This window comes from Dreissena polymorpha, chromosome 13, assembly GCF_020536995.1.
Source record: "Dreissena polymorpha isolate Duluth1 chromosome 13, UMN_Dpol_1.0, whole genome shotgun sequence".
NCBI classification, from domain to species: domain Eukaryota; kingdom Metazoa; phylum Mollusca; class Bivalvia; order Myida; family Dreissenidae; genus Dreissena; species Dreissena polymorpha.
Genome location: NC_068367.1, coordinates 9,978,661 through 9,994,474, shown reverse-complemented (window position 1 = coordinate 9,994,474; position 15,814 = coordinate 9,978,661). Strand labels below are relative to the sequence as shown.

At 35.3% G+C, this 15,814-nt stretch overlaps 1 protein-coding gene and 1 long non-coding RNA gene across 5 annotated transcripts in view; one reads left to right on the top strand and one right to left on the bottom strand.

Annotated features, from left to right (window-relative positions):
* LOC127855370 (uncharacterized) overlaps nucleotides 1-15,814 on the top strand; it is a 474,985-nt gene that overhangs the window by 111,022 nt on the left and 348,149 nt on the right. The window lies entirely within an intron of this gene.
* The window catches only part of LOC127855364 (uncharacterized), a 267,885-nt gene that overhangs the window by 102,372 nt on the left and 149,699 nt on the right, over nucleotides 1-15,814 (bottom strand). For 3 of the 4 annotated variants that reach the window (XM_052390863.1, XM_052390864.1, XM_052390862.1), the window contains 4 exons: nucleotides 7,049-7,219; nucleotides 5,241-5,453; nucleotides 2,354-3,064; nucleotides 654-809 (listed from right to left, as the gene is read on the bottom strand). In XM_052390863.1, coding sequence (XP_052246823.1) covers nucleotides 654-809; nucleotides 2,354-3,064; nucleotides 5,241-5,453; nucleotides 7,049-7,219 — 1,251 coding nt within the window. The remainder of the gene's footprint in view (nucleotides 1-653; nucleotides 810-2,353; nucleotides 3,065-5,240; nucleotides 5,454-7,048; nucleotides 7,220-15,814) is intronic. The other variant, XM_052390865.1, reaches the window with a different exon arrangement.

Here is a 15,814-nt window from a genome sequence, read left to right as displayed (position 1 = left end):
TGAAACAGTGATGGTTTGGTGGATGGAAATGTAGCAGTGATGGTTTGATGAATCACAAAACATAATTGATGGTCTGATGACTTACAATGTAGCAGTGATGGTTTAGTGACTGACAATGTTGCAGTGATGGTTTGGTGACTGACAATTAAGAAGTGATGGTTTGATGACTGACAACATAGCAGTGATAGTTCGATGACTGACAATGTAGCAGTGATGGTTTGGTGACTGACAATGTAGCAGTGATGAAACATGGTTCAGTGACTAACAATATAGTGAAGATAGTATGGTGCCTTACGGTCTGGGAATAGAGCACTGCTAATATTGCGTCTGACATTACAGCAGTGGTGTCAATTAGGGGTACTAATGATATACCTGCCAACATACGTTTGTTGGTGTGTTGAATGCAAATATATAACTGATTGTGAGGTAATTGAAAATATTACAGTGATGATACAGTGTCTGACACTTTGGCAGTGAAGGTAAGTTGACTGACAAAATAACAGTGACGACTGGGAATAAAGTAAAGATTATGCTTATTAAGGTACTTCACAGAAGATGTTTTAATGGAAAGCGCATGCATTACAACTTGCACATCAACAAAACAACCATGGCATAAGCTAACTGGGCTGTAGAACCAAAACTATAATGAATACCTCTTATAGATCCTGGTTTACAATATATATGCCATACACACTCGATCTCAGTGTACGTATTAGGACAAAAATAGCCCTCTGCACATAGGCTGCACTCGGTGGCCATAATATTCGGGACATATGTTCCCAGAGGACAGGGAACAGGCTTGCCTGAACCTTAAATAGGTATTATATAAACAAACAAGATGAGTCACATATAGAGAATATCATCTGAGTTTTGGATAAAGATCAAGTTTATTATGCGAGGCTTAGAACTAGAGATGGCATCGAATACCTATATTGGTATTCGAATATTCGCAAATCCTTTCAATCAAATATTCGAATATTTGCATAAAACGGCTGGATTGATTTGACTTGTATTACTCAGTTTCGTATCAAGTCGGGATATTAAATATACATTGACACAGAAATACACAGAAAATGTAGCTAAATTGTACAAAGAAACTTTGAAAAAGCCTATTTAGGCGAAATATATCAGAAAAGAGTGAAAATCGTTCTGTGTTCACATTCATTGTTTTGTAAGTTATTTCCGTTTGCTGAACACGAGGTTGTTTATTAACGTTGCTATCGAATAATTGTATCTCTGTCGGCTAATTTTATGACCGATACTGTTATCAGGAACAAATAGAAGGAAAAACATATTGTCATAGAATCTTATTTTTATTTGAAATAGTTATGTATCGATAACATGTACGTTTATATAAAGAAACATAACAGTAAGGCATGCAAAGTACACCAAATATTCAAGAAAATAAAATATCATGTCATCGAATTTTATTTTATTAGATATATTAAAATAACTAGATCATGTACGTTTAAATAAAGAAACATATCAATTAGTCATGCAAATTACATAACAAAGCCTTTCGGTGTTGACAGCGCCTTTTTAATGTAATGCGCGATTTGAGTAATTCACAAAGTGTAATGGCTGTTCATACTGCGTTCAAAGAAACTTAATTATTAATCGCCAGTCTATTGAAGCCGTTAATGTGTACCCCATTGACAATCAACAGTTCGTTGCCTTTCTTAGAGTTTGTATATTGCATTGCGCAATCAACGCTGATACACGAAGAACATCACATCACACATGTTAATCCCAAGTGATTTCAGGTTCCAAATAGTAAGCGGCTCAAAGGTCATTAGATACTTGGGCAATTACGTTTGAAAAAAGCGAATATCCGAATATCAATGATGTTATTCGAATAATGACCATTCAATCGAATATTCGAATAATTTTGCCATCCCTACTTCTAACCATGGTAGGTCAAGGCTTGCAGAGTTAAAATTTAATGATGAATAATACAATTTAAGTCTTCATTATACTTACCTTAAACCTCTCAGTACGGTCTTATCATTGTAGTTACAGACAGGGTTATAACACATTACATTTGAGGTAATTTATTATGAAATTGCATGAAGAATGGAGAAATTGACATTTTAGTCATGCCCGAACAGACTTACACACACATTCACAAAGCAATGACAGCTATACCAAAATTACCACAAGCGCGCTGAAGAAACATTTTTAACCTGAAAAGCAGACATGCTTGTGGTCAACTCAGTGTTTTTGAAATGCTACTGACAGACAGACAGCCCAACATTAGCAAAGGCATTTAATCCCCTTATGATGTATCTATAATCAGAAAGCACATCACCATAGGAGAAACCCTTACGAACTTCAAACTGTGAGACTAGCATACCTTTTGGGCATAAATGTCCAGGAACACACGGCAATCCAGTGACGGTGCCAGTTGGACAATAGAAGCCATGAGGGCATACATGAGGTGTACCCGTTCCTAATGGACAATAGTAGCCAGCAGGACAGAAACCCGGTGTGCTGGTGCCAGTTGGACAATAGTAGCCGGCAGGACAGGAAACCGGTGCAATGCTGCCAGTTGGACAGTAGTAGCTAGCAGGACAAACATTTGGTGTCAAGGTTCCAGTTGGACAATAGAAGCCAGCAGGACAGGCATCTGGAGTGACGGTGCCAGTTGGACAATAGTAGCCTTCAGGACAAACTGTGGGTGTGCCAGTGCCAGTTGGACAATAGTAGCCTTCAGGACAGACTGCGGGTGTGGCGGTGCCAGTTGGACAATAGCAGCCTTCAGGACATACTGCGGGTGTGACGGTGCCAGTTGGACAATAGTAGCCTTCAGGACAGACTGTGGGTGTGCCCGTGCCAGTTGGACAATAGTAGCCAGCAGGACAGACTGCGGGTGTGACGGTGCCAGTTGGACAATAGAAGCCAGCAGGGCAGACTGCGGGTGTGACGGTGCCAGTTGGACAATAGTAGCCAGCAGGGCAGACATGCGGTGTAACCAGAGCAATTACATCACAAAATCGGCCAGCTGGACAAGTTACACATATACCATGGAACTTGCCATATTCCCCTATCTCACAAGCCTGTTTGCCTAGAAAACCACAAATGTCATTTGTTAATTGGAAAAAAAAACAATTATCAATGTCATTTCCATTGTCATATGGAATTATAACAGCTAAATTCATTTAAGAAGTAACATTACAAATCCCATTTGTGCAATTATTGTATCATTATAAAAATTGTTGTTGAATGAACAATTTCAATAAAGTATTTCGGTCCACTAAGCTATCTAAATTAACCCGAACACAAACACAACTTCAGTGGACTACTATTTTTGTTGTTAACATTTCAATATTATCTTTATATTTAAAATATTTGTTTTTATTTCAACAAGACAACACAGACAATGGTACTATTGAGTCAAGTTTTTTTTGTTGAAAGATGAAAGTATTTAAAGGGATCTTTTCACGCTTTGGTAAATTGACAAAATTGAAAAAAGTTGTTTCAGATTCGTAAGTTTTCGTTTTAGATATGATATTTGTGAGGAAATAGTAATACTGAACATTAACCATGCTCTAATATAGCCATTATATGCATCTTTTGATGATTTTAACACCTAAAAATTATAAAGCGTTGCAACGCGAAACGATTGAATAATTTGGAGAGTTCTGTTTTTGTCGTTAAATTTTGTGAAACTACAAAGATTGCTTATATAAGGTATAAAATACGTCACGAATGTGTACTCGGCGGAATAGCTCAGTAGGCTAGAGCGTTTTTACTTCAGGACTCTGGCAGGACTCCAGGGGTCACTGGTTCGAAACCTGCTCCGGGCAATGTTCTTTTCCTTTTTTAAATTTTTTTCTTGCTTTTTTACTGGAGCTTTTACGATCCAATGTTTACATTTATCAATATAAAGCATTTAATGAATAAGTTAAAAAAATGCCAAAATCTGTGAAAAGGCCCCTTTAAAAGCCAGCTGTATCTAAACGTGAGACTCAAACTTGAATTTTCAAGCATGATGAAGACATTAGTGTCCTAACACACACGTATTATTATTATTATTATTATTACTTAGATACGTATTGGCGTATTTTCAAGCATTTGTTATCGTTTAGAAAGTTACATTTAATTAAAGGCCTTTCTTACTAAATTCAAATTCAAATTCATTTCCAATTCTTAGATACTGATTAGCAGCAAACAGCATACAATCTAAACAGACTGTGAGTTACTTGCAGGCTGTTCTGGATTAATGCTGTTTGCACATTATCCGTTTTAATTTTCTTTTTGAAAGAGAAAGTGTTAAAGAAATGTTTAATTCTTGTATTTGAAATAATTCTTCTTGTATGCACTAATGTTGCTTGTATGCACCTTCATGCATAAGTATTATTGTGCTGATTACTAAAATAAGGTTAAAGAGTTCTTAATTTAAGTCATAATAAAATGTGAAATCCATGTAATTTGTATCTAATCTGTGCACACATTGATGTGTTCATACAAATGATAATTTAAGATGCATTTTATGAATTATTACCGCTGCAGGCTTGTGGCCAAAGGTATTCATTGTGTCTCAAGCAAATGCATTGATAGGTTAGCTATTTTGTAAAAAGTGAACATAGTCTATCAGTAGATAGTTTTTAATTACACTTCTCCCTTAATTCTGTAAAGTCACTTGCCCCTAAATTTTAGTCTAGGCTAAAATGACCCCTGATACATTTTACCCACAACTTCACATGATGCATTTAAAATCTAAACATGCCTTATATTAAGAACGTATTTTACAGTGAACAGAAAGTAACTTTATGCATCATATATAATCATTTAAATGCAGAACAATTAAAATTAAATATAATTTAGGTTTAAGACAAGTAAAATTTTTAATTTACAATAAACATTACAAGAGCTAAGATTCATTTACTTTTTAAATGAGCAGGTAAGACAAAAATAGTGTTCACTCTTGACACGAAATGAGACTTTTAGAAAATATATTTATTCTTGTTGTCCAATGACACTGAATGGCTTAACAACCCTTTTAAGAACTTAACTGGACTATTTCTTAATTTGGAAATACAACTAAACTATATATTTTCTAAACCATTACTTAACTTGTTTTTTAATGTTAATTTTAAATTCATCCACATGAGTATATGTCTGTTTGTGTTAATGCAGGAAAAATGCCCATTATTTAATTGTCATTGCATTCGTTGATGACAACTGTTTATCAAGCAAAAGCTTTTTAATTATTGATTGTAATACCACAAACCACATACCGCTTTCCAAAGATACATTGCATTTGTATCCCAAAGGACAGGCTTCTTGATAAATTCTGGAGGTTCCTTGCGAGCATAAATGAAACTCAGAAACACAGTGTAACGGTTCCGAAACCTTGTGCGGGCAAACCTTGTTAAAAGGACAAGGGGCACATACGGTGGTTCCATTTGTTGTGACAGCATAGTGGCCCGCTTGACAGTATGACAGTTTCCCTAAAAATAATTCAGATTGCCAAGGATTTTAAAATAATAAGTGTGTTTGTATGCTCACCCTGAGGAAAATACAATCTAAACCTATCACCATAGAAAAAGCCATAAATTTTAAACTTTCCTTTAAACTCGTGCAATAAAGTGGCAGACAATAAATTACTTTATCAACATAGTGAAAATAAATATTCCATACAAAAAAGTTGATATAGTACGTTTTTTTTGTGAGTAGAATGTGCTTTTGCAAATTACCACAAGTGTCACTCCTAAAATTGATGCCTTTTTAAATTTATGAAAATAATTGTAAATTGTATTCTTCAGAAACAGATAAATGCATTAACCATAATGAATTCTCTTCCTACAAAAAGGGAATTATTCTGTTAGATAACTTGTTAGAGGTGCATGTATATTTACTGTAACTTTGTCAGTATATAAAAAGCTCCAGTAAAAAAACAACAAGAATACAATTAAAAAAGGTAACCTCAACTGGGCTCAAACCACTGACCCCTGGAGTCCTGCAGTAAAAGTCTACGGCTTTGACCACTCGGCCATCCAAGCTCATTAAAGAAAAATGAAATGTATACCTTATATAAGCAATCCTCGTAGTTTCACAACATATAACCACAACAACAGAACTTTCCAAATGATTCAATCGTTTCGCGTTGCAACGCTTTATAATATTCAGGTTTTGAAATCGTCAAAAGATGCATATCATGGATATTTTAGAGCATGATAATTATTCAGTATTACTGTTTCCTCACAAATATCGTAACTAAAACAAAAATATGCGAATTTGAAACAACTTTTTTTATCTTGTCAATTTACCAAAACGCGAAAAGGCCCCTTTAATCAATTAAGTACAAAAAGTGCATGATTCTGCTAAATCTAGGCAATGGTTATTGAACTTGGAAAGTGACCTTTCTACAGTGATCCCAAACAAATTAGTTAAGTTTCAATGGAATACCTATACTAGACAATGTGATATAAAGGTGTTTTATGGTTACCGTTACCAATTTAATTGTATGAAAAGAAGGCATAACTCTGCTGTAATTCAGTTGTAAGCTATGAAACTGCGTCAGTGACCTCACTCATTGACACTAAACTTCACGGGTGAAGTTAATTTTTTCTGTGAATAGTCAAGCTAAAAATGATTTTGTGATAAAAACTAAAAGTTTTACAGAAACTGTTTTAAGTTTCTAGTACACATACGACTAGTGGCTAAATATATGTGTTACGGTTTGACGTACACAACACCATGGAAGTGTTATTTTTTATATGACAATGATCCAAATATGTATTTTTATAATGCTGCCCAAATGTTCTAGTTTAATGACACACACATTTCCCAGATTTTAACACATTCTGGATATTATCTATACAATATACATTCTGTTCAAGTTTGATCAAGATTTTGTCACAAATGTGACCCATGAAAATATGTTTTCTACGATTTGCCCTGGAGAACTAAATATGAATGTACATGACCCAGATTCAAACTCAGCTTTGACAATGTTTATATAAACATTCTTACACCAAGTTCCATGAAGATGAGAAATGTGACCTCTTTACCAAAGTGTTAAGGACATTTGAATGTAACTCACCATCAACACATCTACGCCCAGGCAAACATATGAACTGTTTTCCACCAACACAGTAGTTATCTGGGGGGCAGGGCAGCACCTGGTTGTTGTAGCACAGCTTTGCCTCTGGGCATGGTGCACAGTGTGTAAAGTTACTTGGAATTGTACCGTCAGGACATGTGGTCTCATAACCTAAAACGTAAATGCACTTCATCAAGGTTTCCTTGTTGAACCTGATTTAAACATATTTTACACAATTTGAATTAAAATATGTTGATAATGTAACCAAACATTGTTTTGTTCCACTGTTGCTCGTGTCAAAACCTGATAGCCTGAAGTCGCTTGGACCTACAAGAAAACTTCGAACATAATGATTCCTTATGTAATGTGTTTACCTACATAAGTCTGCTACATATTTGCATCTCAAGTGAAAGAGTATTCAAACTGCCCAAACTCCGTTCTACTTCCTGCATATAAACTAATAAGAACAAAACAAATACTATATATGCTTAAAATATCAAATGCTCTAGATATTCTTAATAAGTCATTTCCTATACAAAACAGAACTGTGTTATTTAAATTAACATCTCCATATTGTTTGCTTGGCAAATGTAAAGCTAAGGGAGGTATTTAAAATGTAACCATGAATAAATGTGAATCAACTCATTCGTACCCAAAACCTTTTCGTCACATTACCCACTGCATAACCTTCGTCACATTACCCACTGCATAACCTTCGTTAGTTAACAAACTCTTCCTTTTCTGATAGTCACCTTTAGTTTCAGACTGTACCGATATATGAGCTCCTTTTTCCCGGATGCTCTACCTTCTGGCTTGGCTGGCAGACCAGACGAAGCCAGCGTTGTATAATCACATGTTTTAACCGCCGTTTGGCACGGTTCTTTCAAACTGAATTTTTCTCGGATTAGTTTATCTCGTGCTGATGTACCCAGATTTGTCAACATCTGGCTTTCACTGAATACATGAATGTCTCCAAGAGCATCTTTTTGAAGCTCTACTGGCTTCATTCTAGACGACATTTTTAACCTTGTTTCCTTCGTCGGTAATTTTGGCATTGTCGTTTTAGATGCTTCTGTAAACCACAGAGATTGCATCATCGAATCTATTCCCTTTCACTTGGTTTGCGCCTACACTCAGAGCTTGACCTTCCAAACTGCCTCATAACCTGAGCTAATCTTAGATCGTTCAAGTCCTTCTACCACCAGTCCCAGCTTCTTAATATGTTTTGACTAGGAACAGCAACATTCTGCATGGGCCGTTGAAGAAACATGACGATCAAACACTGTTGCACCAGCAACCCTTAAACGCTTCAATGAAAACCTTTCCGCAAAGCGGCATTTGCCTCAAAGACACTTGGCTTTCCTGAAGTGGTCTTTTTGTCTCGAGGCCCACGTCAATATTCAGGACCCTGCCTCCTCACGTGAAACTTTGAGCCGCAGGTATAACACCGTATCTCCATGTCACGCTTTAATAGCTCCACTTCCTTCATTAAAGGCAAAGTGTCATACTTAGCTAAGAGGGCTTTATTTTCTTGTCACAACGCTTCCAACTCTTTGAAAAGAATTGAATCACCACCTTGAGCCATTTTGAGGCCTGTGGTGGACAGGTAAGAACTGTTGCTGGTTTATGTAACAAATCCCACCGCTGCCATCAAATTATGTAGTGCACGCCGGCCGCATTCCTGAAGCCGCAAGCGAGCGCCATGTGCTCGGCTTAACAATGACGATGTGCCTTCCGGAACCCTCGGGAGGCCGATTACAAAATAACAATATAATTGAATGTTTTCGAAAGGGTACGTTTCTTTTGATAAGAAAATTAAAAAGTGATCAAGTTGCCTCGAATATTTACAGTGCGACAAACAGGGGACCGTTCCTTCAATGAGCCTCTAGCTATTAGTCATCACAAGGCCCTATAGTCAAGTAGGAACATAGGTCCATGGTGGTATTTTTTAAATATGATTATGATGTTCTACATTGTCATGGGTAAAAGAAAATGTGTTCCCTAGTAAAATTTCATTCCCACGGGGTCTAAATCCTAGATAGCTGCCAAGACGGCCGACCAAAACATAGGAAATGCCGTTTTTTCGCAAATGACACAAACAACATATATTTGCCATGATTTTGGTAAGCTTTTTAATTTAAGCAATTGAGAACATAATATTCTTATTAAAGTAACATTTCTACTCAAAATCAACCAAAATTTCGTACAATTGTTCGTAATATAAACTTACCCAATTAAAAATCAGTGTTCCTTATGACAATTGCCGAAATCTCAACGCCAGATGTGGTCTGGTAAAAAAGATGTTTGGAAATACAAAATGCTCGTTTTTATTATTGTTTTGAATATCTATTCATACGACACATGAACGCTAACATGGTGTTCGTGTGTCGTATGAAAAGATATATTCGCGGGAATTAATTGTGGCCATCACAAATAAATAAAAACGAGTATTGTGTATCTACAAAAATCTATGTAATCATATTACATATATCGTTGAAATTTTGGCTATTGCTACAAGGAACACTGATTGTTAAGGTGTTAACTTTATTTTACGAAATACTTAACGAAATTTTCGTTGATTTTGAGCGTTATAGAGACTTTAAACAAATAAGTTTGTTTGGTGAAATATTAAACGTATGAAAAAAATGACAAAATGAAAAAAGGTACAAACAAGATGTGTTTGTGAAACACAATGCCCCCCTATATGACGTTTGACCTTGTAGGATGACCTTGACCCCTCACCACTCAAAATGTGCAGCTCCATGAGATACACATGCATTTCAAATATAATATTGCCTGCTTCAATATTGCAGAAGTGACAATACATGAGCAATTTTGGCCCATATATTTGACTTTGAAGGATGACCTTGATCTTCCACCACTAAAATGTGCAGCTCCATGAGATACACATGCATGCCAAACATGAAGTTGCTATCTTCAATATTGCAAAAGTATTCATAAAGTTAGCGATTTGGGCCACATATATTTGACCTCTGACCTTGAAGGATTACCTTGACCTTGACCTTTCACCACTCAAAATGTGCAGCTTCATGAGGTACACTTGCATCCCAAATATCAAGTTGCTATCTTTAATATTGCAAAAGTACTCATACAATTAGCGATTTTGGCCACATATATTTGACATCTGACCTTGAAGGATGACCTTGACCTTTCACCACTCAAATTGTGCAGCTCCATGAGATACATATGCATGCCAAATATTAAGTTGCTATCTTGAATATTGAAATAATGCAAAAGTGATATTTAAATGAGCGATTTTGACCCATATATTTGACCTTTGACCTTGAAGGATGACCTTGACTTAATTAAAAGTTAAAAACGGTGTCCTACACTCATTAGATAAGAAAAAGGTCACTGTCTTTGTTATGCTGGATCTCTCTGCCGCTTTCGACACCATCGACCTCATAACCCTTTTAAACCACCTCGAACAACAGTTTGGCTTTGCTTAAAAACCACTAAAGTGGGTAGCTTCCTACCTATCTGACCGTTTCCAAACGGTGAGCATTGACGGCAAGGTATCAGAACCAGGGCTGCTGACCTTCAGCGAAGCCCAGGGATTTGTGTTAGGCCTAACATTTTATTCCATGTTTACTAAACCTGTTGGGGAAATTTGCAAAAAAAACATGGACTCGGGCATCACTTCTACGCCGATGACTCGCAGCTCTACCTTTCCTTTGAACCCACCGATAGAGCAGCCCAAGACGAAACGCTAAATCGAGTTGAAAAGTGCCTCCACGATATCATTTCGTGGATGAATACAAATATGCTCAAACTTAACACCGACGAAACCGAGGTCATAGTATTTTTAAGTCAAAACAACGCCAAGTATGTAGATGGGCTAACTATTAAAGTAGGGGACTCGACAATTAAACCATCGCAATACGTTCGAAATCTCGGTGCTTGGTTTGATTTAAGAATGAACATGGAACACCATATTAATGCTATAAGTAGATCATGTTTAGGTCAAATTAGGCAAATAGGTCACATCAGGCAATATCTTACACCAAATGCCACAAAAGTCTTACTTGGTCAATTCACTTGTCACGTCTCGGCTAGACTATTGCAATGCACTGCTGTATGGAACACAACATCAGCTATCAAGAAACTACAAAATGTTCAAAACACTGCGGCTTGTGTTATCACAAGAACATCCGGCTATAGTCACATAACACCGATCCTAAAAGCATTACACTGGCTCCCAATAGAAAAAGTAGAATCCACTTAAAAATACTAACCAATGCGTTCAAAGCCTTAAATGGACAATCGCCTGTATTTCTGAAAAACCTATTTGAAGTCTACGAACCAAGGCGAAACTTAAGATCAAAGAACGAAGCGACTTTATTACGGATTCCAACGACGATTACATCCGTATCATACGGGGAGCGAAGATTCATGTACGCTGCTCCCAAACTCTGGAACTCACTTCCATAAAACATTCGAGGTTCTTTAACATTTAATTCGTTCAATCACCTCTTTCTCCAATCTTATGCAATATAAGCAGTGGTTTATTCAATTCATTATATAAAATCTCAATCATCATGAAGTTGAATTAACCCTTTTAAAGGAAGCATAATTATTCATTTGAGGGTTTGTGGACTCGTTGTAATGGTATCTTGACGGTACCCTTGTTTCAATCAGCATGAACTTGAATTTACCCTTTCAAAGGAAGCATACTTATTCCTTTGGGGTTTTGTGGACTCGTGGTAATGGTATCCTGAGTTTTACCCTTGTCTCTGTCTCTGTTTTGCCGCTGGTTTGTCTTGCCGATCTTTCAAATCTATGGTTACTGTGCATGTTTTTTGTCGTTTTACGTATTACTTATTGTTTAAGTTTATACTTTATTCTTTCACTAATTGTCTTTTAGCTATACACATTGGGATAGTTTTATAGTGTCTTGTTGATCTTTCTAATCGAGGGCTACTGTGCATGTTTTTACGTAGTACTTATTGTATAATCGAGTAGTTTTATAGTATAATTGAGTAGTTTTGAACGATTGTTTTTTGAAACAGTGTTGCAAAATGTATTCGTATCTGCGATACGTCAAATGTTCTCATGTTATGCGCCTTTGAACGTGCACTTTTGCATGAAAAGGGCGCTATATAAATCCGGTATAATAATAATAATATTTTTCTAAAGATTGCTGTTCTTTCAACGTTTTAAGTTTTTGTTCTGCGATCAGCCGTTTCACTATTGCGTTTCTCATCCTAGATGTTGATGATGCAGCACTTGATAAAGAGTCTACTTCCAAGGAGGTCCATTGCGAGTATCGTTCTTTGAATTCCACTTAGTTTAACAATTGTAAAACTTGTTTGTATCGCTACTTTGGTTTCCCGGTTTTCGCAAAGTTCGAAGTACTAGAAATGCACTGTTTTGAATTCTTCATATTTGTCGCACAGTCGGTCGAATAGCTCCCTCACTCGTATTGTGTTTTCAGGTGATAACATCTGTGTTTCTAGTTCTATAATTTGGTTAACTGCCCAAGATGTGCGGCTCGAATTTTCTTCGCTGTTGTTACGTCCATTTTGTTGATTTATCTCTTCAATTTCGTTGAAAGTTCGAGAATTAGAATCCTTGTAAAAGGAGCTCTAGGATAACACAAACACATAATAATTCAGGATTTGAAGGTAAATACATTATAAGACACCAAAGTTCGAGAATTGTTCCGGCTTTGGCATCGTCAATTTATTAAATTACAACACTCAAGAGATGCGCCGGTTTCAACTTTTTTTACTCATGGCGTTACATGGCGAGTCTCTACAAATATAGATATGAAAATAATAAGTACCAGGTTTAAATCGTTATCAAATTACAATTGCTTATACATAAACATAGATTAACATAAACATTGATAACATGTTCAAAAATGTAAACTATTGCAAATCATGTAGAAAAACTTCGGCCGTTGCCGTTAACTTTTGTTTTTCTACTGGCTTAAACAAGGCGGCGACGTTAACTCGCTGAAAATAAAAGCGCGCTAAATATAAAGTTAAAATTTTAACAATTAAAAACTAAGACATTAAATATATATTTATTTCTTACATTCTACTTAGATAAACTTTAGTCCCAACACACAATAAAATTATGCTATTTTCAAACAATTGTAAATAATTCCAGAAAGAAAATGTGCTGCCAATTAAAATATATATTGAAGGGTGAATAAGTTAGTCATATTAATACCTTGATAGAACAATCGATGGCTGTGAATTTTTTTTAGAAACTAGTCCCTGCATAGGGAGCAGAGAAATGCACGATATGGCGACACAAACTTGAACATGCTATACCAGTCGTGACATTTTAATCAATATAAACTAATAATTGTAAAAAAATACGGTACTTTACAACTTTTCTTTTTTCGTCATTCGTGGTCGACAGTCCCTTTAAGGGAATAATACCGTTTAATTTGGGGGAAAACATAATATATTTTTTTAATTTAGATGTATATTTGTTGTTGTTTTTGTCAACAACAAAAAAACGATAAATAATAATAATTGCATAACCAAACTTTTTTGAACCGTTGGGAAAATTTGAATGTATTTATATATACATACAGATATTGATTTTGTTTTGGTCAAGCGGTATAAATGGCACTTTTTATGTCTCAAAACAAGTATGTTTTATTTGAAAATTAAACTGATATCTTACGTCATGTACAGCAGTGTGTGTTACATGTATTTGCCAAATGTTGAAGATCTTAATGCGTCAGTGTATTATATAATCTTACTATCCTATGTTTACATTAACTTTTTCTATTACAGTAAAGTATATCCTATTTACATTCAATGTTCATTCACTTATCAGTATTAAACAATCAACAAAATGTACAAAGCAAAATTTAAAGGCAACTATATCTTAAAAATATTTACAAGTACATTAGGCATGTTTTCTTCAGATTTGTTATTAACCCACTTTTCCTGTCGTATATATAACCATTATATTCACATTAAATAATATATCCTGTTATTCCTCAGTCTCTTTGTTGTTATGAATGTAGTATGTATGATAATTACATCCAAACTGCTTTTAGCGTACACATTGAAATATATCTTTTGCAAAAATAACTTATTGAGTGTACTGGTTTTTCGTGTATTTAATCATTTTGAAAACAATTCATTACATTTCATCAAAACCCTTCTTTGCTTAAAAAAAAATCATAACATGCTATGAATTGCTTAAATTAAAAAGCTTATCAAAACTGTGAACATTACATTCTGTTTGTGAAAACAGTATTTTCTTGATTCCTGAGAGGCCATTTTTGCGGCCATGATGGATCTAGACCCGACTGGAACAAAAAAAAATGTGGGAACAAAAAAAATATTTTAACCCAGACAATGCAGATTATCATCAGCACAATATTCATATAACACCTTCCAATCATACAGCGTAAGCCTCTTTTTCTTCTAGAGCAAATTGTGAGATTTGTTATGCCCTTTGTTAAAGTTTTTTATCTTTATTTTCACTATAACAATTTAGAGAACTAAATTTTATGTTTAAAGAAAATAAGAAAATGTGCATGCTCTTAAAAGTACCAAAAGATCCAAATACATTAACTTAACAAGTCAACATGCCTCGTATATCTCAAGATATATCAATATGCACAATAGGCATTTTTTTTATACGGGCAAAAGCCCGCGAAGCGGGCATTGACCGTTTATTCATGTGGAAATTTAGACATCAAATTACATAAGAATATCACATATGGATGCGTCTTAAAAAGTTTTGCCACGCCACATATATTTTCGCGATGCTATTTATGACCTTGAACAAATCAAAAACACTTTGACATATGCTAAATCACACGTAAATACAAACCTCAGGAAAAATTATACCAATGACATCATAATTGTGTAGCGAATCGCAATTAATATTCTCGCATTATTTGTTTTTCTTTGCAACCGTTCCAGAATTAAGTCATTACTCAATTATCTCCCCTGAATACTCTTCAGTGGGTATAAGCCGAAGACTGGTTCACTACATATAGTGACAGTCTTTACCAATCACAATTTACGTCAACATAACCCGTCTTAAATATATTGCCGAATCTCAGATTTCTTTCGAATTTATTTGCTTTGATCTTTTCGATATCTTATTGCTATTATTATCCTGACAATCACAAACGCTTGTTAAAAAAATATTTGTTTTAAACATTAAAGCTGGCATCTCTAATCTTCCAGTATTGTCGCGGTATTTCAATAACGACACCCTACTGTTTATTTGTCAGAATTCGTGACGCATTTCCATTCGCTCTCAGAAAGAAGTTTTACGTGTGATCATGAGCAATATTCTGGTAAGTTGTCGTTGTTATCCATCAGAAACACATTTATTCACAAAATTTTAAGATATTCAGATCTAACATTTTAGTATTTTAGCTTTAATTTTTAACGTATTTACGCCTCGTCTGCTAGCACTTTACCGATATCCCGAAAGGTTACATATCACTATAATAAGTTTAGGCCTAAAACCACAAAATCCAATATCGTTGGATTTTCGTACCACAATCTTACGTAAAAAATCTTCCAGATTCGAAATCAACAACAAAACAAGACATGTATAAATTGTCTGTATTATTGACCAAATTTTAAGAGATTTGTTGGTTTTCCGTTTTTAGAAGCTGTTCTGCCAAGGCAAGAGCTGGGCATCACACAAGCCTTTCTATCCATCAAAACTGACAGTTTTGGTTTACAGAAATCAACAAAAGAGGGATTCCTGAACTATCAAAATTTCCAAGCTATACACACAGTTATTATC